Source organism: Mytilus californianus, unplaced genomic scaffold (assembly GCF_021869535.1).
Source record: "Mytilus californianus isolate M0D057914Y unplaced genomic scaffold, xbMytCali1.0.p SCAF_22, whole genome shotgun sequence".
Taxonomy (NCBI): domain Eukaryota; kingdom Metazoa; phylum Mollusca; class Bivalvia; order Mytilida; family Mytilidae; genus Mytilus; species Mytilus californianus.
The window spans coordinates 4643412-4668479 of record NW_026262671.1 but is presented as its reverse complement, the minus strand read 5'-3'; the positions used below and the strand labels follow the sequence as shown (position 1 = coordinate 4668479).

The window sequence follows — 25068 nt, the reverse complement described above, 5'->3', positions numbered from 1 at the left end:
TAAAAGGATAAGATGGATGAATTAATAGTTGATCGTTTAACGTCCAGTGGCATATATTATAGATTCATTATTAGGGGGAGTACAATAATTATGATATAATAATGAACATTGGCAATCATACCACAACTTCTTTTTTATAAGAACGTACATGTGTAGATTTTCGTCTTTTACTGTAAACGACAGTGTCCCCGGGAATCAAAGCCGAAATAAAACTTGTGTAAATTTCTGAAACATACATTTCATTATTTAACCCAATGTAAAGCAAAACAAATAATACCGTTTTGAGCTATAAAACCAAGGCAACCCTTTATACTAGTCAAAAGTTGCTGGATCGTGATAGATGCATACAAAACTTCAATTAATTGTTTGTATTTTTCAATCTTTTATATCTGATAAAGATGAACACAAAATCTATCAAATAAAAACTACCGATTTTTCTATAAGATAAAATTTATCCTTATTGGAGTCAAATTTGTCATATGGATTCATAAAGGACAAAAAAATGTCCTCAGTAACAGAAAACAAAAAATACCCCCATGGTAAAATAATCTGTCATTCTTTAATACAAAGTACTATTGTGAATTATTTTTTCGGATATTAATCTTTTAGACATACATTAAAAACGGTGTCCTTGATATGCAACCATGAACACAATGAAAAGTGAATCTGTGAAAGTGTTCCATGTTTATTCCATTTAAATAAAGACTTGTTATGATAATACAATATATATTTAACTATTTTATCAAAAAGTTTAAATAAAAAGAATATCTTAAACTCGTAAACACAATTTCAAGTTTAAAAAGTTCCTCAATTTAAAATCCTTCTTAAGTAATACGGGATATATTTGCGTGATCTTATACTTGTTTAATTAAAAAAATGCCTTCAAATGCATATATATGTTTATTTGTATTCAATTTTCCACAAAACATATTTAGCTTATTTTAAATGAAAATAAAGAACAGAGAATAAAAACACTGTTGAAGAGAAAATACATATTCGTGTTAAATTCGCCTCAGTTTAATTTGTTAATTCAAGTTTGACATCTAAAATCTTAATCCGCAATCCACATTTACCCGACAATCTTGTATATTGTATTTTCTCAATGGAATAAACTTACGTGCACGTGACCATCAGAAACGAAAACAAAAATTATATTTGTAATGGTATTTATCAAAATTTAAATGTTTGAATATTTAGTAGAATATGAATTTGCCAAATAAGCGAAGAATTATAATCTTGCATTGTTCAACATTGGAGAAATGACTCAAGTTGAACATTAATCATGTTAATACTGATTCAATATTTTATTATAGTCTCACCACATACAAACATAAAATGAGAATCACAGAAATAAACATAAAACATTAAAACATTTGCATTGTATGTACCAATCTTAAAAAGAATAATGAGAGACTTTTAAGACACAATATATTTACTCATTTACATTTCAAATTTACAGTGTCCACCTGTACTATATGAAAATAAAACATTTTTTCTTTGAGAACTAGGAAATAAAATGCCGTTTCTTTTCAATGAAATATTGTTGATGTTTTTGGCAACTATAGCAGCAACATTGCCGTTATTAAATAAAAATATTTCGCTATCTGATAATTAAAGGTTAAAATGTTCATTAAAATGTTTAGCTTAATGTATCATAATTTGTCTTAAATCTACATATAATGGGCATTTTAAAATGACATGAAGTTCATCTTCAATAGAAGAGCTACAACACATGTCATCTCGTGGACTTCTTTTCTTTCATACTTTCCAGTTTCTATTTTTAGTGGAGCTATCCCACATCTAAATTTTGCAAAAGCACTGTTGTTTTTAATTGGCGGAATATTTTTTAACAAATAACAGTTAGCCAACAGTATATTTTTAAGCCCATTTCGCTCAGTTGAATAGAAATTCCAATTTTAACTGTTCTGTCGTAGAAATGTCATCATGTTATTGTTTGTATGTAGAACATGTATCATTATATTAAAATGTGTCATTCCCAGCCAAGATTCACTGAATAACCACGAAATGTTTACAGATGATAAATAAATTTTACACAAAAATTCATGAATCTGTATGAACGTTATGTACGATGAAGTTAATTAAGTGTTCACAAGAAAGTAAGTATGATTGTAAATTTTATTTAAAGTCGGAACATATATATATACACTTTAACCGTGAGATAAAATATAAGCTTTGATGAGCTCTATAACCGTCTATCATATAAAAACCGCAATGAATGAATGTTACCCGATTAGAGATGAACGTTTGACAAATGCACGTTATCTGATGTACACAGTTATACACGATTGACGAACGCACGATACACGGTTAAGAATGAATGATTGATGAACACACGATACACACACGATACAGGCACCATACACGATTAAGAATACATGATGCACGCATGTTACACGGAAAATACACGGAACGATGAATGATGAGAGCACGATTGGTACACGCATGATACACGCACGCACGATACACGATGAACGCACGGAATAATGGTCAGTTTGAATTTTGGAAGGTCTGTAGCTGACTATGCAGTATTGGCTTTGCTCATTGTTGAAGGCTGTACAGTGACCTATAGTTGTTTATTTCTGTGTCATTTGGTCTTTTGTGACGAGTTGTCTCATTGGCAATCATACTACATCTTCTATTTTATATAAACAGACATAATAGGTAAAAATGTCAAAAATAGGGGTACAGCAATCAACATGGTATTATAATATTAATCACTGAAATAGTCTCATTAGGTACAATAGTAACATTCAAATTAGAACTAGAGCAAAATACTTATGTACAGTAAAAAAACACACAACTATCAGATAACTTCAGAACATAGTAGATCTTACTTATGCAATATAAATCACATAACTACATATTTCTTCAAAATATAGCGAATTGTTACAGTATAAAACACAACTAGATGTTACTTCAAAATACAGCAAGTTGTTATAGAATGAAATACAATTGCATATTACTTCAAAACCTGACAGTTGAACATTAACAATATATAACACACACTTTAAATAACTTAAACATGGCTGTTTAACAATAAAGTAGATTGTTGCAGTATAAAATCACAACTACAAGTTACTTCAAAACAAGGCAGGTTGTACATATAAAGTATAAAACACACAACTAATATCCCTAAATGTGAAACATACCTGTAATCAAAGTACAACACAGAATGTGAAACATACCTGTAATCAGAGCACATCACTGAATGTAAAACATTCCTGTAATCAAAGCACATCACTTAATGTGAAACCTACCTGTAATCAAAGCACATTACTGAATGTGAAACACTGTAATCAGAGCACATCACTGAATGTAAAACATTCCTGTAATCAAAGCGCAACACTGAATGTGAAACCTACCTGTAATCAAAGTACAACATAGAATGTGAAACATACCTGTAATCAAAGCACAACACTGATTGTGAAACATACCTGTAATCAAAGCACAACGCAGAATGTGAAACATACCTGTAATCTGAAAAACACTGAATGTGAAACCTACCTGTAATCTAAGTACAACACAATGTGAAACATACCTGTAATCTAAAAAACACTGAATGTGAAACATGCCTGTAATCAAAGTACAACACTGAATGTGAAACCTACATGTTATCACAGTACATCACTGAATGTGAAACACTGATATCAAAGTACAACACTGCATGTGAAACCTACCTGTTATCACAGTACAACACTAAATGTGAAACCTACCTGTTATCACAGTACAACACTGAATGTGAAACCTACCTGTTATCACAGTACAACACTGAATGTGAAACCTACCTGTTATCACAGTACAACACTGAATGAGAAACCTACCTGTTATCACAGTACAACACTGAATGTGAAACCTACCTGTGATCAAAGTACAACGGCGTAATCTACTTCCTATAATCCAACATTATTAAAAATAACACTCAAAATGAGTTTGATTTTCTTGAAAACGTTATAATTTTGATAATTCATAAATATGTATTAACAGGAATTGCCTAAAATATAGGATACAACAGATCACAACAAACACAAACACCTTACTACTACTCAGAGTAAATAGACAAACAAATAACTAACAATTCATGGCCTGGGTTGTCTTATCTGGTACCATCACTAAATGGGGAGGGGTTAAACCATATTTGCTATGCACAATCCACCTATCTAGACCATTGGTAATAAGAGTAAAAATCTAAACAAAAGCCTGCAAAGTTCAACTACCATAGGTCTGTATAGAAACTGATAATTATATCATTATACTGAATCAACAATAAATCAAAATTCTGTTATTAATCAGACAGTTTTATTGGGAAAATATGCATGAAGTGATTCTCTTTAAAATATTTATCTTTTTGTTCTGAATCATAGATGGTAAAGTTCTTATTTTGCTGCTTAACAAGAAACATTTTTTTACACTAAGGTTTTACTTGGATTTGTTAACTACTTTAGTTAGATAGTTATATTTATAAAGATCTAATGTAGAAACATCTTATAAAAATTATAATTAGTCAGTAAATTCATATTAAATGTAATTCCATTGTTCTCATAATATTGTTCTGAATCAGAAAATATAACTTTTTTTCATTTTTCTTTAAAAAACATATTTTATATATCAATAAAATTAATGATTATCATGATTATACTGAATCTGCACTAAATCATGTTGTTAATCAGACAGTTTTAATGAACAAATATTCGTAATAACTATATCAAGTGGGGTCTCATTTTACTTGTATTATTGTTCTGAATCAGAAAATATAACTTTTTTTCATGTTTCTTTAAAAAAATTATTTTATTAAAATGAATGATTATACTGAATCTACACTAAATCCTGTTGTTAATTAGACAGTTTTAATGAACAAATATTTGTAAGAATCATATAAAGTGGGGTCTCATTTTACTTGTTTTGTTCTACTGAATCCATTGATATAATTATTTTACACATTTCTTGAAAAAATTTTTTTTTTTTAAGATATCAGGTTTAATGGAAGTTTTGACATTTCACAACAAAACATGTTTATTTGTTGTTTATATAGAACATAAATACAAGTGTGACTGGTCATTTTATTCAGTTTTGACCACTGATTCATGTGATATATATTTTGTTTATATTTATTACACAACATTGTCCAGTTTATCAGATGTCAGTTGTATTATTCCAGGGTAGAGGATGGACAGCATTAATGTGGGCTGCCAGGGAAGGACAGCTGGAGGTCTGTAGACTTCTCATTGATACAGGATGTAAGATCGACACCACAGATGTATGTTATCTACTTAGTCTGATCACATTACTATTAATCAACACAAAATCATGTTGTTAATCAGACAGGTTTAATGAATAAATATTTGTAATAATTATATCAAGTGGGGTCTCATTTTACTTGTATTATTGTTCTGAATCAAAAAATATAACCTTCTTTTATATTTCTTTAAAAAAATTATTTTATTAAAATGAATGATGATACTGAATCTACACTAAATCCTGTTGTTAATTAGACAGGTTTAATGAACAAATATTTGTAAGAATCATATAAAGTGGGGTCTCATTTTGTTTGTTTTGTTCTACTGAATCCATTGATATAATTATTTTACACATTTCTTGAAAAATTTTTTTTTTGAAGATATCAGGTTTGATGGAAGTTTTGACATTTCACAACAAAACATGTTTATTTGTTGTTTATATAGAATCTAAATACAAGTGTGACTGGTCATTTTATTCAGTTTTGACCACTGATTCATGTGATATATATTTTGTTTATATTTATTACACAACATTGTCCAGTTTATCAGACAAGTTTTGATGTCAGTTGTATTATTCCAGGAGTATGGATGGACAGCATTAATGTGGGCTGCCAGTAGAGGACACCTGGAGGTCTGTAGACTTCTCATTGATACAGGATGTAAGATCGACACCACAACAGTATGTTATCTACTTAGTCTGATCACATTACTATTAATCAACACAAAATCATGTTGTTAATTAGACAGGTTTAATGAACAAATATTTGTAATAATTATATCAAGTGGGGTCTCATTTTACTTGTATTATTGTTCTGAATCAGAAAATATTACTTTTTTTATGTTTCTTTAAAAAAAATATTTTATTAAAATGAATAATTATACTGAATCTACACTAAATCCTGTGGTTAATTAGACAGTTTTAATGAACAAATATGTGTAAGAATCATATAAAGTGGGGTCTCATTTTACTTGTTTTGTTTTACTGAATCCATTGATATAATTATTTTACACATTTCTTAAAAAAAATTTTTTTTTAAGATATCAGGTTTAATGGAAGTTTTGACATTTCACAACAAAACATGTTTATTTATTGTTTATATAGAATATAAATACAAGTGTGACTGGTCATTTTATTCAGTTTTGACCACTGATTCATGTGATATATATTTTGTTTATATTTATAACACAACATTGTCCAGTTTATCAGACAAGTTTTGATGTCAGTTGTATTATTCCAGGAGTATGGATGGACAGCATTAATGTTTGCTGCCTGGAGAGGACACCTGGAGGTCTGTAGACTTCTCATTGATACAGGATGTAAGATCGACACCACAGATGTATGTTATCTACTTAGTCTGATCACATTACTATTAATCAACACAAAATCATGTTGTTAATTAGACAGGTTTAATGAACAAATATTTGTAATAATTATATCAAGTGGGGTCTCATTTTACTCGTATTATTGTTCTGAATCAGAAATATAAATTTTTTTTTATGTTTCTTTAAAAAAATTATTTTATTAAAATGAATGATTATACTGAATCTACACTAAATCCTGTTGTTAATTAGACAGTTTTAATGAACAAATATTTGTAAGAATCATATAAAGTGGGGTCTCATTTTACTTGTTTTGTTCTACTGAATCCATTGATATAATTATTTTACACATTTCTTGAATTTTTTTTTTTTTTAAGATATCAGGTTTAATGGAAGTTTTGACATTTCACAACAAAACATGTTTATTTATTGTTTATATAGAATATAAATACAAGTGTGAGTGGTCATTTTATTCAGTTTTGACCACTGATTCATGTGATATATATTTTGTTTTTATTTCTTACACAACATTGTCCAGTTTATCAGTTTTAATGTCAGTTGTAGGATATGTTGTATATTATTGATATTGATAACAAAGTATTGTCCATAATATTTACATGTTATTTGGTTATATTATAGATCAATGGATACACAGCTTTACATCTGGCTGCTGAGGAGGGACATCTACAGGTCACAAGATATCTTGTAGAACAAAGAGGTATCAGTCCCTTGGTTACAACACATGAGGTAATATTTTATAGTATATGCCCAGTGTTCAATTAATTTATGGATCACTTAGATGATGTGTAAAATCTGTTTGGTACAAAGTTTTTATTGTTATAAATGTTAACCAAGATACAACACTTAAGTGATATTTCTGGCAAATTTAAGTTAAGATATTATGGACCTGTCTAGATACATTACTTTAAATTCAGAAATTATTGCATGTATTATTGCGATTTTTCAGGAATGGACAAAAATGCGAGTTGAATTATTGCGATTGCCAAAAAATCTGCATACAGGTCTTTGTTTCAGTTATCAGAATACGAGTTCATATTATTGCGATACTCACCCATTCGCATTATTTGCATTAATAAAAACTCGCAATAATTTCTGAATTTACAGTATAACATTGCTGTTTGTATAGAATTAAGTCACTGGTGAGCACAGGTGTGTAAATAACAATAAACTACATGGTTGATCTGATGATAGCCAGCTGTTTCCTAACAGTGTTTATGAGTTTATTCCCAACCAGGTTTCACACGACAAATTCATGTTCTGTGTTCATCATTTAGGGAAGAAAGCTTAGACTCGGGCTCAGAGTCAGAATTATATATCCGAGCATGATGACATTGATTCTTGTAAACTGGGGCTATTTGAGCTAGCTCGCTTGAGTTAACATGTCAGTCGAATACAAAGTCGAGAATAATGGTGGTACTGTAACATTTACAATCCTTAATATGCATTTAATATTTGCCGCTGGACGATACGCAGCAATCAACACAGAGACACTAATTTACATGAATATAAAATGTTTGTCACTTTTTTTTTCTCAGCAACTGCAATTTTTAGCTTGTTGAAATATGTAACTAAGTTCAAGAAGTAATGATCAGAGCTGAGGGTCACAAAATAAAATAAAATTTCACTCAGCTGTTACTGGTATGAAGTGATGATTAGAGTTGAGGGGGTCACGAAATGAAATAAAATACAACCCAGCTTTTACTGGTATGCAGCGATGACCAGACCTGAGGGGTCACGAAATGAAATAAAATACTACCCAGCTTTTACTGGTATGAAGTGATGATTAGAGTTGAGGGGGTCACGAAATGAAATAAAATACTACCCAGCTTTTACTGGTATGAAGTGATGATCGGAGCTGAGGGGTCACAACATGAAATAAAATAGCACTCAGCTGTTTTATTGGCAAATAGATGTTGCAAAATAGATCGGTTTGATAAATATAAATATATATTAATATTTTTCACTGATTTCAGGGTAAAACTCCATATGATCTTGCAGCAGCAAATCTGAAGTTTAATAAAAGTAACAAAGAAGTAATGAAATACTTGCAGGTATGTATATTACAAGTTCTTACTTTTAAACAGAATAACCTGAAATCAATATTTATTGATGCACCATACATAAAATAAGAAGATGTTGTATGATTGCCAATGAGACAACTCTCCACAAGAGACCAAATGACACAGAAATTAACAACTATAGATCACTGTACAACCTTCAACAATGAGCAAACCCATGCCACATAGTCAGGATATGGACATTTAAAACAACAATATCACTTAGTGCATTCACAATAAAATTTTCAAAATATCAAAGTGTAAAGAGTTATAACACTAAATAAAGCCAAAAGGAGGACACTGAAAGCAATTGTTTTTCATTATTTAGTCCTGTTTATTTCTCAAATTAAAAGTAAACTCAGACAGTTGAGAAGGATTTGCTGCAATGTTCAAGGTATTCATGGGGACTAGTACCCAACTGAAAGTGTCCAGTCAAACTGAAGAAGTAAACAAAATAACGGCATACTGATATCAAACCTGTCTTTAATATTTTCTTCTTGGCTTTCCTGAAAAACACTAAACATTGTCTACTGGATAAATGGGTTTTCTTACGAGTCGTGGTACTAAACACTGTCTACTGGATAAATGGGTTTTTTTACGGGCAGTGGTACTAAACACTGTCTTCTTGATAAATGGGTTTTCTTACGGGCAGTGGTACTAAACACTGTCTACTGGATAAATGGGTTTCTTACGGGCAGTGGTACTTAACACTGTCTACTGGATAAATAGGTTTGCCTACGGGCAGTGGTACTAACCACTGTCTACTGGATACATGGGTTTGCCTACGGGCAGTGGTACTAAACACTGTCTACTGGATAAATGGGTTCGCTTACGGGCAGTGGTACTAAACACTTGTCTACTGGATAAATGGGTTTTCTTAAGGGCAGTGGTACTAAACACTGTCTACTGGATAAATGGGTTTTCTTTAGGGCAGTTGTTCTAAACACTGTTCTTACGGGCAGTGGTATTTAACACTGCCTACTGGATAAATGGGTTTGCCTAAGGGCAGTGGTACTAAACACTGTCTACTGGATACATGGGTTTTCTTACAGGCAGTGGTACTAAACACTGTCTACTAGATACACAGGTCTTCTTACAGGCAGTGGTTCTAAACACTGTCTACTGGATACATTGGTTTTCTTATGGGCAGTGGTACTAAACACTGTCTACTGGATACATGGGTTTGCCTACAGGCAGTGGTACTAAACACTGTCTACTGGATAAATGGGTTTTCTTAAGGGCAGTGGTACTAAACACTGTCTACTGGATAAATGGGTTTTCTTTAGGGCAGTTGTTCTAAACACTGTTCTTACGGTCAGTGGTATTTAACACTGTCTACTGGATAAATGGGTTTGCCTAAGGGCAGTGGTACTAAACACTGTCTACTGGATAAATGGGTTTGCCTAAGGGCAGTGGTACTAAACACTGTCTACAGAATCAATGGGTTTGCTTACAGGCAGTGGTACTAAACACTGTCTACTGGATAATTGGGTTTGCCTACGGACAGTGGTACTAAACACTGTCTACTGGATAAATGGGTTTGCCTAAGGGCAGTGGTACTAAACACTGTCTACTGGATAAATGGGTTTTCTTATGGGCAGGGGTTCTAAACACTGTTCTTACGGGCAGTGGTACTAAACACTGTCTACTGGGTAAATGGGTTTGCCTAAGGGCAGTGCTACTAAACACTGTCTACTGGGTAGATGATACACTTTTGGTACTAAACAGTGCCTACATTTGGTTAACCTTACCGGCAGTGGTTCTAAACAATTATCTTCTGAATGGGAATAACCAGTGTGTACTGGGTAGAGTGTAAACATGGATACCCATACTTGCAGTGGTACCTAACAGCATCTACTGGGTAGACAGGTTCCCTTTCTTGCAGTGGTACTGAACACTGTCTACTTGGAAGATGGTACATTTGGTAACCCTTACAGCAATTGTGCTTCTACTGGGAAGAAGTGTACCCTTACCAGCATAGTACCACTGCTAGTATGGGTATCAAAGTTTACACTCTACCTAGTACACGCTTGTTATTGCCACTGAGAAGACAATTGTTTATACCACTGCTTGTTATAGTAACCAAATGTAGCCATTGTTAAGTACCACTGCTGTTTTAAAGTGTATCATCTACCCAGTAAATAGCATTAAGCACCACTGATGGTAAGGATACCCTTACCACAGCTGTAATGACCTCTTGAACATGGTTTTTCTTACGGGCAGTGGTACTAAACACTGTCTACTGGATAAATGGGTTTTCTTACAGGCAGTGGTTCTAAACACTGTTTTTACGGGCAGTGGTACTAAACACTGTCTACTGGATAAATGGGTTTTCTTACAGGCAGTGGTTCTAAACACTGTTCATACAGGCAGTGGTATTAAACACTGTCTACTGGATAAATGGGTTTTCTTACAGGCAGTGGTTCTAAACACTGTTCATACAGGCAGTGGTACTAAACACTGTCTACTGGATAAATGGGTTTGCTTACAGGCAGTGGTACTATACACTAGCTAATGAGTAGATGGTATACACTAGCTAATGAGTAGATGGTACTCTTGAGTACCTTAACCACAGTGGGAATAAACACTGTCTCTTTGGTAGATTATACTTTAAAGTACCCTAACAAGTAGTAGTACTGAACCTTGTCCACTGGGCAGAGTTGTACCCTTTGCAGCAGTGGTACTAAACACTGTCTACTGGATAAATGGGTTCACTTATGGGCAGTGGTACTAAACACTGTCTACTGGATAAATGGGTTTCTTACGGGCAGTGGTACTAAACACTGTCTACTGGATAAATGGGTCTTCTTTAGGGCAGTTGTTCTAAACACTGTTCTTACGGGCAGTGGTACTTAAAAATGTCTACTGGATAAATGGGTTTGCCTAAGGGCAGTGGTACTAAACACTTGTCTACTGGATAAATGGGCTTGCCTATGGACAGTGGTACTAAACACTGTCTACTGGATAATTGGGTTTGCCTACGGACAGTGGTACTAAACACTGTCTACTGGATAAATGGGTTTGCCTAAGGGCAGTGGTACTAAACACTGTCTACAGAATCAATGGGTTTGCTTACAGGCAGTGGTACTAAACACTGTCTACTGGATAAATGGGTTTGCCTATGGACAGTGGTACTAAACACTGTCTACTGGATAAATGGGTTTGCCTAAGGGCAGTGGTACTAAACACTGTCTACTGGATAAATGGGTTTTCTTACGGGCAGTGGTTCTAAACACTGTTCTTACAGGCAGTGGTACTAAACACTGTCTACTGGATAAATGGGTTTGGCTAAGGGCAGTGCTACTTAACACTCTACTGGGTAGATGATACACTTTTGGTATTAAACAGTGCCTACATTTGGTTAACCTAACCGGCAGTGGTTCCAAACAATTATCTTCTGAATGGGAATAACCAGTGTGTACTGGGTAGAGTGTAAACATGGATACCCATACTGGCAGTGGTACCTAACAGCGTCTACTGAGTAGACAGGTTCCCTTTCTTGCAGTGGTACTGAACACTGTCTACTTGGTAGATGGTACATTTGGTTACCCTTACAGCAATTGTGCTTCTACTGGGAAGAAGAGTACCCTTACCAGCATAGTACCACTGCCAGTATGGGTATCCAAGTTTACACTCTACCTAGTACACGCTGGTTATTGCCACTGAGAAGACAATTGTTTATACCACTGCTGGTTATAGTAACAAAATGTAGCCATTGTTAAGTACCACTGCTGTTTTAAAGTGTATCATCTACCCAGTAAATAGCATTAAGCACCACTGATGGTAAGGATACCCTTACCACAGCTGTAATGACCTCTTGAACATGGGTTTTCTTACGGGCAGTGGTACTAAACGCTGTCTACTGGATAAATGGGTTTTCTTACAGGCAGTGGTTCTAAACACTGTTTTTACAGGCAGTGGTACTAAACACTGTCTACTGGATAAATGGGTTTTCTTACAGGCAGTGGTTCTAAAACTGTTCTTACGGGCAGTGGTACTAAACACTGTCTACTGGATAAATGGGTTTGCCTACGGGCAGTGGTACTAAACACTGTCTACTGGATAAATGGGTTTTCTTACGGTCAGTGGTTCTAAACACTGTCTACTGTCTACTTGGGTTTTCTTAAGGGCAGTGGTACTAAACACTGTCTACTGGATAAATGGTTTTGCTTATGAACAGATGTTCTAAACACTGTCTACTGTATAAATGGGTTTTCTTAAGGGCAGTGGTACTAAACAATGTCTACTGGATAAATTGGTTTGCCTACGGGCGTTGGTTCTAAACACTGTCTACTGGATAAATGGGTTTGCCTACGGGCAGTGGTACTAACCACTTTCTACTGGTTACATGGGTTTTCTTACGGGCAATGGTACTAAACACTGTCTACTGGATAAATGGGTTTGCCTACGAGCAGTGGTACTAAACACTGTCGATTAGATAAATGGGTTTTCTTACAGGCAGTGGTAATAAACTCTGTCTACTGGATAAATGGGTTTTCTTACGGGCAGTGTTACTCAACACTGTCTACTGGATAAATGGTTTTGCTTATGAACAGTGGTTCTAAACACTGTCTACTGGATAAATGGGTTTTCTTACGGGCAGTGGTACTAAACACTGTCTACTGGATAAATGGGTTTTCTTACGGGCAGTGGTTCTAAACTCTGTCTACTGGATAAATGGGTTTTCTTACGGGCAGTGGTACTAAACTATGTCTACTGGATAAATGGGTTTCTTACGGGCAGTGGTACTTAACACTGTCTACTGGATAAATAGGTTTGCCTACGGGCAGTGGTACTAACCACTGTCTACTGGATACATGGGTTTTCTTATAGCCAGTGATACTAAACACTGTCTACTGGATACATGGGTTTTCTTTCGGGCAGTGGTACTAAACACTGTCTACTGGATACATGGGTTTTCTTATGGGCAGTGGTACTAAACACTGTCTACTGGATACATGGGTTTTCTAACGGGCAGTGGTACTAAACACTGTCTACTGGATACATGGGTTTTCTTACGGGCAGTGGTACTAAACACTGTCTACTGGATACATGGGTTTTCTTACGGGCAGTGGTAATAAACACTGTCTGCTGGATACATGGGTTTTCTTACGAGCCTTGGTATTAACACTGTCTACTGGATACATGGGTTTTCTTACGGGCAGTGGTACTAAACACTGTCTACTGGATACATGGGTTTTCTTATGGGCAGTGGTACTAAACACTGTCTACTGGATACATGGGTTTGCTTACGGGAAGTGGTACTAAACACTGTCTACTGGATAAATGGGTTTGCTTACGGGCAGTGGTACTAAACGCTGTCTACTGGATATATGTGTTTTCTTACGGGCAGTGGTACTAAACACTGTCTACTGGATAAATGGGTTTTCTTTAGGGCAGTTGTTCTAAACACTTTTCCTACGGGCAGTGGTACTTAACACTGTCTACTGGATAAATGGGTTTTTCCTAAGGGCAGTGGTACTAAACACTGTCTACTGGATAAATGGGTTTGCCTAAGGGCAGTGGTACTAAACACTGCCTACTGGATAAATGAGTTTTTTTACGGGCAGTGGTTCTAAACACTGTTCTTACGGGCAGTGGTACTAAACACTGTCTACTGGATAAATGAGTTTGCCTAAGGGCAGTGGTACTAAACACTGTCTACTGGATAATTGGGTTTTCTTAAGGGCAGTGGTACTTAACACTGTCTACTGGAATAAATGGGTTTTCTTACAGGCAGTGGTAATAAACTCTGTCTACTGGATAAATGGGTTTTCTTACAGGCAGTGTAACTAAACACTGTTAACTGGATAAATGGTTTTGCTTATGAACAGTGGTTCTAAACACTGTCTACTGGATAAATGGGTTTTCTTACGGGCAGTGGTACTAAACACTGTCTACTGGATAAATTGGTTTGCTGACGGGCAGTGGTACTATACACTAGCTAATGAGTAGATGTTACACTCTAGCTAATGAGTAGATGGTACTCTTGGGTACCTTAACCACAGTGGGAATAAACTCTGTCTACTTGGTAGATTATACATTAAAGTATCCTAACAAGCAGTAGTACTGAACCTTGTCCACTGGGCAGAGTTGTACCCTTCACAGCAGTGGTACTAAACACTGTCTACTGTGTAGGTGGTAGACTTGGATACCCTTACCGGCAATGCTACTAACACTGTCCACTGGGTAGATGATACACTTTTAACCTGTAGTGGTACTAAACAGTGCCTACATTTGGTTAACCTTACTGGCAGTGGTTCCAAACAATTATCTTCTGAATGTGAATAACTAACGTGTACTGGGTAGAATGTAAACATGGATACCCATACTGGCAGTGGTACTTAATAGCATCTACTGGGTAGACAGGTTCCCTTTCTTGCAGTGGTACTGAACACTGTCTACTTTGTAGATTGTACATTTGGTTACCCTTACAGCAATTGTGCTTCTACTGGGAAGAAGAGTGCCCTTACAACATAGTACCACTGCCAGTATGTGTATCCAAGTTTACACTCTACCCAGTACACGCTAGTTATTGCCACTAAGAAGACAATTGTGTATACCACTGCTGGTTATAGTAACCAAATGTAGCCATTGTTAAGTACCACTGCTGTTTTAAAGTGTATCATCTACCCAGTAAATAGTGTTAAGCACTACTGATGGTAAGGATACCCTTACCACAGCTGTAATGACCTCTTGTCTACTGGGTGCATGATACACTATGATACCTTTTAAAGCAGTGGTACAAAATACTGTAACGGATAGATGAAGCCCTTACCAGCAGTGGTACTAACCACCGTCTACTGGATAGATGATACACTTACAGGCTTTGGTACTAACCACCGTCTACTGGTTATATGATACACTTGGATACCAGTACCAGCAGTGGTACTAACCACCATCTTTTGGGTAGATGATACACTTGAATACAAGTACCAGCAGTGGTACTAAACACTTTACTGTGTAGAATGTATACTTTATACCTGCAGTGATACTTAACACTGTCTGTTAGGTAGAATGTATCCATACCAGCAGTGGTATATGATACACTTCACAGAAGTGGTACTTAATACTCTACTGGGTATATGATCAACTTAGGTACCCTTGCAAACAATGGTACTTTATACTCTACTGGGTATATGATCAATCAACTAAGGTACCCGTGCAAACAATGGTACTTACATTGTCTACTGTGAAGATGATATAGTGGGATACTATTGGGTAGATGGTTCACTTGGATACACTTAGCAGTAGTGGTAATAAACACTGTCTACCGGGTATGTGATACACTTGGATACCCTTACAAGCTGTGGTACTAAAATTTCTACCAGAAATATGATACACTTCCATACCCTTACCAGCAGTGGAACTAACACTGTCTACTGGGTAGATGCTACACCTGGATACCCTTATCAGCAGTGGCACTTAACACTATCTGCCTTGTATATGATACACTTGGATATCCTTATCAGCAGTGGTACTAAACACTATCTACTGGGTCGATGATATACTTGGATACCCTTACCAGCAGTAGTACTGAACCTTGTCCACTGGGCAGAGTTGTACCCTTCACAGCAGTGGTACTAAACACTGTCTACTGTGTAGGTGGTAGACTTGGATACCCTTACCGGCAATGCTACTAACACTGTCCACTGGGTAGATGATACACTTTTAACCTGTAGTGGTACTAAACAGTGCCTACATTTGGTTAACCTTACTGGCAGTGGTTCCAAACAATTATCTTCTGAATGTGAATAACTAACGTGTACTGGGTAGAATGTAAACATGGATACCCATACTGGCAGTGGTACTTAATAGCATCTACTGGGTAGACAGGTTCCCTTTCTTGCAGTGGTACTGAACACTTGTCTACTTTGTAGATTGTACATTTGGTTACCCTTACAGCAATTGTGCTTCTACTGGGAAGAAGAGTGCCCTTACAACATAGTACCACTGCCAGTATGTGTATCCAAGTTTACACTCTACCCAGTACACGCTAGTTATTGCCACTAAGAAGACAATTGTGTATACCACTGCTGGTTATAGTAACCAAATGTAGCCATTGTTAAGTACCACTGCTGTTTTAAAGTGTATCATCTACCCAGTAAATAGTGTTAAGCACTACTGATGGTAAGGATACCCTTACCACAGCTGTAATGACCTCTTGTCTACTGGGTGCATGATACACTATGATACCTTTTAAAGCAGTGGTACAAAATACTGTAACGGATAGATGAAGCCCTTACCAGCAGTGGTACTAACCACCGTCTACTGGATAGATGATACACTTACAGGCTTTGGTACTAACCACCGTCTACTGGTTATATGATACACTTGGATACCAGTACCAGCAGTGGTACTAACCACCATCTTTTGGGTAGATGATACACTTGAATACAAGTACCAGCAGTGGTACTAAACACTTTACTGTGTAGAATGTATACTTTATACCTGCAGTGATACTTAACACTGTCTGTTAGGTAGAATGTATCCATACCAGCAGTGGTATATGATACACTTCACAGAAGTGGTACTTAATACTCTACTGGGTATATGATCAACTTAGGTACCCTTGCAAACAATGGTACTTTATACTCTACTGGGTATATGATCAATCAACTAAGGTACCCGTGCAAACAATGGTACTTACATTGTCTACTGTGAAGATGATATAGTGGGATACTATTGGGTAGATGGTTCACTTGGATACACTTAGCAGTAGTGGTAATAAACACTGTCTACCGGGTATGTGATACACTTGGATACCCTTACAAGCTGTGGTACTAAAATTTCTACCAGAAATATGATACACTTCCATACCCTTACCAGCAGTGGAACTAACACTGTCTACTGGGTAGATGCTACACCTGGATACCCTTATCAGCAGTGGCACTTAACACTATCTGCCTTGTATATGATACACTTGGATATCCTTATCAGCAGTGGTACTAAACACTATCTACTGGGTCGATGATATACTTGGATACCCTTACCAGCAGTGGTACTGAAAACTGTCTACGGTACTAGGTAGATGATACAGTGTATACCTTTAATACCTTTACCAGCGGTGGTATTTAAACTATCTCCTCGGTAGATGGTAAGGGTAGTGAAGTCTATGATTAATCCAGTAGACAGTGTTTAGTATCACTGCTTGTAAGGGTACATTCCCTCATTGTATCATTTACCCAATAGACAGAGGTCATCTCGGTACCAGCAGTGGTATTCTTGAATACTCTTACCAGCAGTGGTTTAAAACACTGTCTACTGGGTATATTATACATTTATATACCCTTACCAGCAGTCGCTATTATTTATATTCCCCTGTCTCTAAGGGAAGAGGCCATTTAGTGTTACCCTTTTCCGTCTGTCCTTAAGTTCTCTCCTCCATCCCATTTTTGTTTCCGCACTGTTACTGAAGTTTTTATCATCTGAATTTTATGAAATTAAACCACAATGCTAAGAACCAAAACTTCCAGACAGAGTGTAAATTTGTGCAGTTAGTCATTGATTGTAGAGTTATGCCCGTTTATAACTTGGAAAATTCCAATTTTTTTTATTTCCCCATTCTAACGTTTATCCAAATTTTATAAAACTCATTCACAATATTAAAAACCAAAACTCCCAGACAGAGTTTGATTTAGGCAGTGAGTTACTTACCGTTTTAGAGTTATGCCCCTTTATAACTTGCAAAATTGCAAATTTGTTCATTTAATCAGCATTCTAACTTAAGTTTTCTGGATCCAAATTTTATGAAACTCATACACAATGTTAAGAACCAAAACTTGCAGACATAGTTCAAATTTGGGCAGTGAGTCACTTGTCGTTCTAGAGTTACACCCTTTTATAACTTAGCAAAATTGCAATTTTTATTAAACTCATACACAATGATAAAGAACCAGTGTCCTTGGACACATTCTTCTTTTACTTTTGTTTAAAGTTTCTACCTATCTGTTATAGTTAATGAGATAATGGTCAAACACTTGAAAAATTAGTCAAATATCATTATTTCAGTGAAATAATTACTATAAGATGTCTTCCAAATTTTTTGTCTATATAAACTTTTTTGAAGATCTTGTATATTTAGTCTTTTTTGCTGTTTACAATTTTTATCTTTTTATTGTTGTTTTGAGATTATATGCAAAAACCCTAAAATTAGACAAAAATCAGCATGCAAGGTAAAAAAAATACATCACAGTGCATATTTCTCTGTTTTCAGACAGTCATGTCAGAGAAATCCTCAAGTGTTACTGCTGGACCAAGGATTGAAGGTATTTTCTTAAACATTATTTCATTATAGAATTAACAAATGATAATATAATGAGAGGGAGGTCCCTATTTATTTTAAGGTCACCAGGTCAAATGACAAGGTCAAAATTACTTTAAATAGACTGAAATCAGTTCAGAAAAGGGGTGTCCAAATGCAGGGGTTCAAATTTACTTTAGGCAATTGAAGGTCCAGTACCTTTGACCAAACAATACTAAAAGGTCCTCCTTTATTCTTAGAACAGTATAATTTTAATTGAAAATTCAGTTAAGAAAAAAACAGAATATGCTTACCCTTCAACCCTATTATATCCTACTACATCAACCTCATTTTTTCTGAATTTCTAAAATAAATTCAGTCAGAAAAAGGGCTTCACTCTTTTCCATTCCAACACTATACACTGTGTTTAATAACACTTTGTACTTTTTTAGCTCACCTTTCCAAAGGAAATGTGAGCTTTTGCCATCACTTGGCGTCTGTTGTAGTCTGTCCGGTGTAAACTATTTCAAAGATCCTCTTCTCTGAAACTACTGAACCAATTACAATCAAACTTTAGCTGAATGATCCTTGGGGTATTTAGAATAAAGATCTTGTTTTATTTTCTGTTTCGTCAAAAAACATGGCCGCCATGGCTAAAAATAGAACATAGGGATAAAATGCAGTTTTTTGTCTCGCTTGACGGAGTCAAAAAGCAAGACATAGGTATGCTGTTAACGGCGGCGGCGTCAACAATGCATTAGTTTGTGATTAGGTCTAGTTTATGGTGAACCACTAGTGGTAAGTCAAAGATATTTGGTATGCAGTTGTATTAGTATTGGCACATCTCATTACCATGGAGATTATTTGGCCCCGCTCCCTCAGTCATGGTCTATTGACTTTGAAACTTTTGCTTAGTTTTCATGTATTAGTTTGTGATTAGGTCGGTTTATGGTGAACCACTAGTGGTAGGTCAATGATATTTGGTATGCAGTTGTATTAGCATTGGCACATCTCATTACCATGGAGATTGTTTGACCCCGCCCCCTCAGTCATGGTTTATTGACTTTGAGTTTTTGCTTAGTTTACATGTATTAGTTTGTGTTTAGGTTTGTTTAAAGGGAACTGCTTATGATAAGTCAACAGTATTTGGTATGCAGTTGTATCAGCATTGGCACATCTCATTTCCATTGAGATTGTTTAGCCATGTACCTTCAGTCATGGTTCATTGACTTTGAATATTTGCAAAACTTACATGTTAAAGTGTTGTTAGTTTAATTTCAACATTTGCATTATCGAAATTACAAAAAAGTGAGACATATCTCTGTGATAATAGTTTATGATTTATATCAAAAACTTTTTGAGCAAATCAGACAAGAAGTTAAAGTATTCATTAGGTCAAGTGCAAATCTGACAGGGGGTAAAAATGTTCATTAGGTCAAGTTCTATCAGCCCTGAAATTTTCAGATGAATCCAAAAACACATTGTTGGGTTGCTGCCACTAAATTGGTAATTTTAAGGAAATTTGGCAGTTTTTTGTCGAGCCTGCAACTTTTGTCGCAGAAAGCTCGACATAGGGATAGTGATCCGGCGGCGGAGGCGTTAGCTAACTTCTTAAAAGCTTTATATTTTAGAAGATGGAAGACATGGATGCTTCATGTTACGAAGTTTCCGTCAGTCACATGTCCAATGTCCTTGACCTCATTTTCATGGTTCAGTGAATACTTGAAAAAAAAGTTAAGATTTTTTGTAATGTTAAATTCTCTCTTATTATAAGTAATAGGATAACTATATTTGGTATGTGCGTACCTTGCAAGGTCCTCATGCCCGTCAGACAGTTTTCACTTGACCTCGACCTCACTTCATGGATCAGTGAACAAGGTTAAGTTTTCATGGTCAAGTCCATATCTCAGATACTATAAGCAATAGGTCTAGTATATTCGGTGTATGGAAGGACTGTAAGGTGTACATGTCCAACTGGCAGGTGTCATCTGACCTTGACCTCATTTTCATGGTTCAGTGGTTATAGTTAAGTTTTCGTGTTTTGGTCTGTTTTTCTTATACTGTATGCAATAGGTCTACTATATTTGGTGTATGGAATGATTGTAAGGTGTACATGTCTAGCTGGCAGGTGTCATCTGACCTTGACCTCATTTTCATGGTTCAGTGGTTATAGTTAAGTTTTTGAGTTTTGGTCTTTTTTTCTAATACTATATGCAATAGTTCAACTATATTTGGTGTATGGAAATATTTTATAATCTATATGTCAGTCACGCAGGTTTTGTTTGACCTTGACCTCATTTTCAAGGTTCATTGCTCAGTGTTAAGTTTTTGTGTTTTCGTCTGTTTTTCTTAAACTATAAGCAATAGGTCAACTATATTTGTTGTATGGAAGAATTGTTAGCTGTACATGCCTGCCTAGCATGGTTCATCTGACCTTGACCTCATTTTCATGGTTCATTGGTCAATGTTTAGTTTACTTGGTTAATGTTAAGTTTATGTGACAGTTGTAATAAAGCTTTATATTTAGGACTATCAACATAATATCAATGATTAGTAAAGAAGGCGAGACATTTCAGCGTATGCACTCTTGTTGTTATTACCTTGAATATTGTTATAGATAAAGATAAACTATAAACTGCAAAAACGTTCAGTGAAGTAAGATCTACAAATAACAAAATTGTCAATTGACCTTTTAAGGAGTTATTGCCCTTGAAAGACAATTTTACACAATTTGCTTATCATGTTTTCTAACTTTAAAAAATCTTCTCCTGAAATTTCTGAACAAAATTAAACCAAACTTAAGCTGAATGATTCTTAGGTTAGCTAGAGTAAAGTTTGTGTTTTAATTTCTGTTTCCTTAGAGAACATGGCTGCCTTAGCTTTAAATAGAACATAGGGTAAAATGCAGATTTTATACGACAGCAAAATTTTTTTGGGGTTCGTATAATGCTATGATGTCGTCGTCGTCTTCCGAAGACACATTTGGTTTCCGGACAATAACTTTAGTTAAAGTGAATGGATCTCTATGAAATTTTTAAAGAAGGTTCAATACCACAAAAGGAAGGTTGGGGTTGATGGTCCCAACCCTTTAGGAAAAAGGGGCCCAAAACAAGCATTTTTCTAGTTTCAGGATAATGACTTGTGTAAAAGTATTTGTACCGCAATGTTAAATACCACAAGTAGAAGGTTGGGATTCATTTTGTGGGTTATGGTGCCAACAGTTAAGGAATTAAGGGTCACAAAGGGCCAAAAACAAGCATTTTTGTAGTTTCCGGACAATAACTTGTGTGTAAGTGTATGGATCTCTCTGACATTGTACCACAAGGTTCCATATCACAAAGGGAAGGCTGGGATTGAGTTTGGGGGTAATTGCTCCAAGGGGGGATTAAAAAAGTTTGGGGGGGGATTTTTTTCCAATTTTTTTAAGGGGTTCAAATTTTTGAAAAGATTCAAGAAGAAATCTTCAATTGCACAGTATTGCACTATAGATTTGTAAGATCTTTGACCACATTTATTTTGTGTCGGAAACCTATATTATGTCAAAAATTTTATCACAATCCAAATTCAGACAGTATCAAGCTTGAATATTGTGTCCAAATTTGCCCCAACTGTTCAGGGTTCCACCTCTGCTGCCATATCAGGCTGCGCTCTGTAAAGCATTTTATTGATTTATATCTCAAAAACTAAAGCATAGTGAGCAAATCAGACAAGAAGTTAAAGTATTCATTAGGTCAAGGTCTACCTGCCCTGAAATTATCATCCAAATCTGGTATATTTTTTTTTAGGTTATTGCCCCTGAATTGATGATTTTAAGGAATTTTGCAGTTTTTGGTTATTATCTTGAATATTAATATAGATAACGATGAACTGTAAACAGCAAATATGTTTAGCAATTTTGAAAGTAAGATCTGTAATAAGTTTGTATGACCAAAATTGTCAATTGACCCTTTAAGGAGTTATTGCCCCTTAAGGACAATTTTTCACAATTTGTTCATCTTAAGTTTGCTTACTTTAAAAATCTTCTCCTTTGAAACTGCTGAATCAATTTCAGCCAAACTTGGGCTGAATGAGTTTCAGAGTATCTTTTATAAATTTTGTATTTTATTTCCATGTACGTCAAGAAACATAGCCACTATTGCTAAAATGGAATATAGGGGTAAAATGCACTTTTTTTGCTTTTGAAGAAAATATGACAGATACAACGAACATTTAAATGGCATTTTTAAGCCACTCATTAATATATTATTCTTATTTGATTTGCATATGAGGGGATACGTTATATGATTGGTCAAGAGGGCTTCCGGTAGTGCCTCTTGACGTTATTTATTTTTCGATAGACGACGTTGACAGAACTACTTTTTGTAACCAATGTAATCAAGATGGCGGCAACGTTCAAAATATTTATTTTCACTTCAACTTAATCGTTAAATCAAATAATACACCCAAAACATTTATTTGAATGATATATTAAGATAATTTTGTGGTGTATTTTTTATCAGATAGCAACTTTCATGACTTGTTTCCTTCGGACTTTTATTTGTTTGTGAGTGACTTGGTCGAATTTATACACCAATAAATTTCTTAAAATAGGCGTTTAATCCTATAATATTGAAAAGCAAAAATAATCATCGATGAAGATTTAAGCCAAAAATTTCAGGTGAGCGATTCAGGCTCTTGAGAGCCTCTTGTTAATTGTTCTGGTTTCAACTGCTGCTTGAGAAGACACTGGCCTAACTTGTCAGATAACAGCTGGACTTTCTTTTCAATATTCTTTTAGGTATTTTCATGATTTTTTATTGGGTCAAGTTTTAAGTTTTGTGTCAAACAAACCAGGGCACTTTGCCTTAAACTGTGTGTTGGATTAACCAGTTTAATCATCGAAATTCATCCAAGGAGGATTAACCGTCTAATGGGGCAAAAATTTTCGTTCTCACTTTTCCCCGTCATAATTTTGGTCTTTAGCTGTCAGAACCTGTCTTTCAGGCTGTTTCAATAATCAGTCATACTGTATCACCTGTTTCTTCAGATTTTCTTTATGTTCAAGTTTCCCAGTATCGTGTATGACTATCGGTCACATGACTGCACTTCAAATCAATATTTTGAAGAATTTAGGCAAATACATAAGTTCCCTTTCAGTAAACTTACATATTGAATATTTTTATACTAGGTTCTTATATTTTTAGTTAGCTCACCTGGCCTAAAAGGCCAAGTGAGCTTTTCTCATCACTGAAACTACTGCTCAAAATTTAACCAAACTTGGCCACAATCATGCTTAGGGTATCTAGTTTAAAAAATGTGTCTGATATGACCCCCGCCTGCCAACCTACATGGCCGACATGGCTAAAAATAGAACATAGGAGTAAAATGCAGATTTTGGCTTATATCTCTTAAACTAAAACATTTAGAGCAAATTTGACAAGGTAAAAATGTTCATCAGGTTAAGATCTATGAGCCCTGAAATTTTCAGACAAATCAGACAACCCGTAGTTTGGTTGCTGCCCTGAATTAGAAATTTTAAGGAAATTTTGCAGTTTTTGGTTATATTTAATATTATTATAGATAGAGATAAACTGTAAACAGGAATAATGTTCAGCAAGGTAAGATCTACAAATTAGTCAACATGACCAAAATGGTCAATTGACCCCTTAAGGAGTTATTGCTCTTTATAGTCAATTTTTAACAATTTTTTGTAAATTTTTGTAATCTTTTACAAAAATCTTCTCCTCTTAAACTACTGAGACAAATTTAACCAAACTTGGCCACAATCATCCTTAGGGTATCTAGTTTAAAAAAATTTGTCCGATGACCCCGCCTACCAACCAACATGGCCGACATGGCAAAAAATAGAACATAGGGGTAAAATGCAAGTTTTGTCTATTATTTTTTGAACCGTTATAAATAGAGAAAATCTGAAAGGAGCAAAAATGTTCAGAATAATGAGCTCTACCAATTGTCCATATACATCAAAATTGTTAGACAAATTCTTATAGGAGTTATTGCCCATAAATGACAAATTTTACCATTTTTTTCATTTTTGCTTATTATCATGAAAACTATGATATTTAGAGAGAAACATTTTTTTTCCGCTATGCCTTATATGATTTAAATTATCATAGATATATAGACACTTTAAATCACAAAAATGATCAGCAAGGCAAGATCTATTAAAAAG

General features: G+C 35.1%; 1 protein-coding gene across 4 annotated transcripts in view; it reads left to right on the top strand.

Moving 5' to 3' along the window:
* Window positions 1-5187: 5187 nt before the first annotated feature.
* Window positions 5188-25068, top strand: part of LOC127732147 (uncharacterized) — an 85182-nt gene continuing 65301 nt past the window's right edge. For 2 of the 4 annotated variants that reach the window (XM_052241216.1, XM_052241217.1), the window contains exons 1-4: window positions 6445-6592; window positions 7215-7322; window positions 8570-8647; window positions 18870-18921. In XM_052241216.1, coding sequence (XP_052097176.1) covers window positions 6473-6592; window positions 7215-7322; window positions 8570-8647; window positions 18870-18921 — 358 coding nt within the window. In that variant the 5' untranslated portion in view covers window positions 6445-6472. Of the gene's footprint in view, window positions 5276-5719; window positions 5935-6444; window positions 6593-7214; window positions 7323-8569; window positions 8648-18869; window positions 18922-25068 lie in introns of those variants that run through there. The other 2 variants (XM_052241219.1, XM_052241218.1) reach the window with 2 other exon arrangements.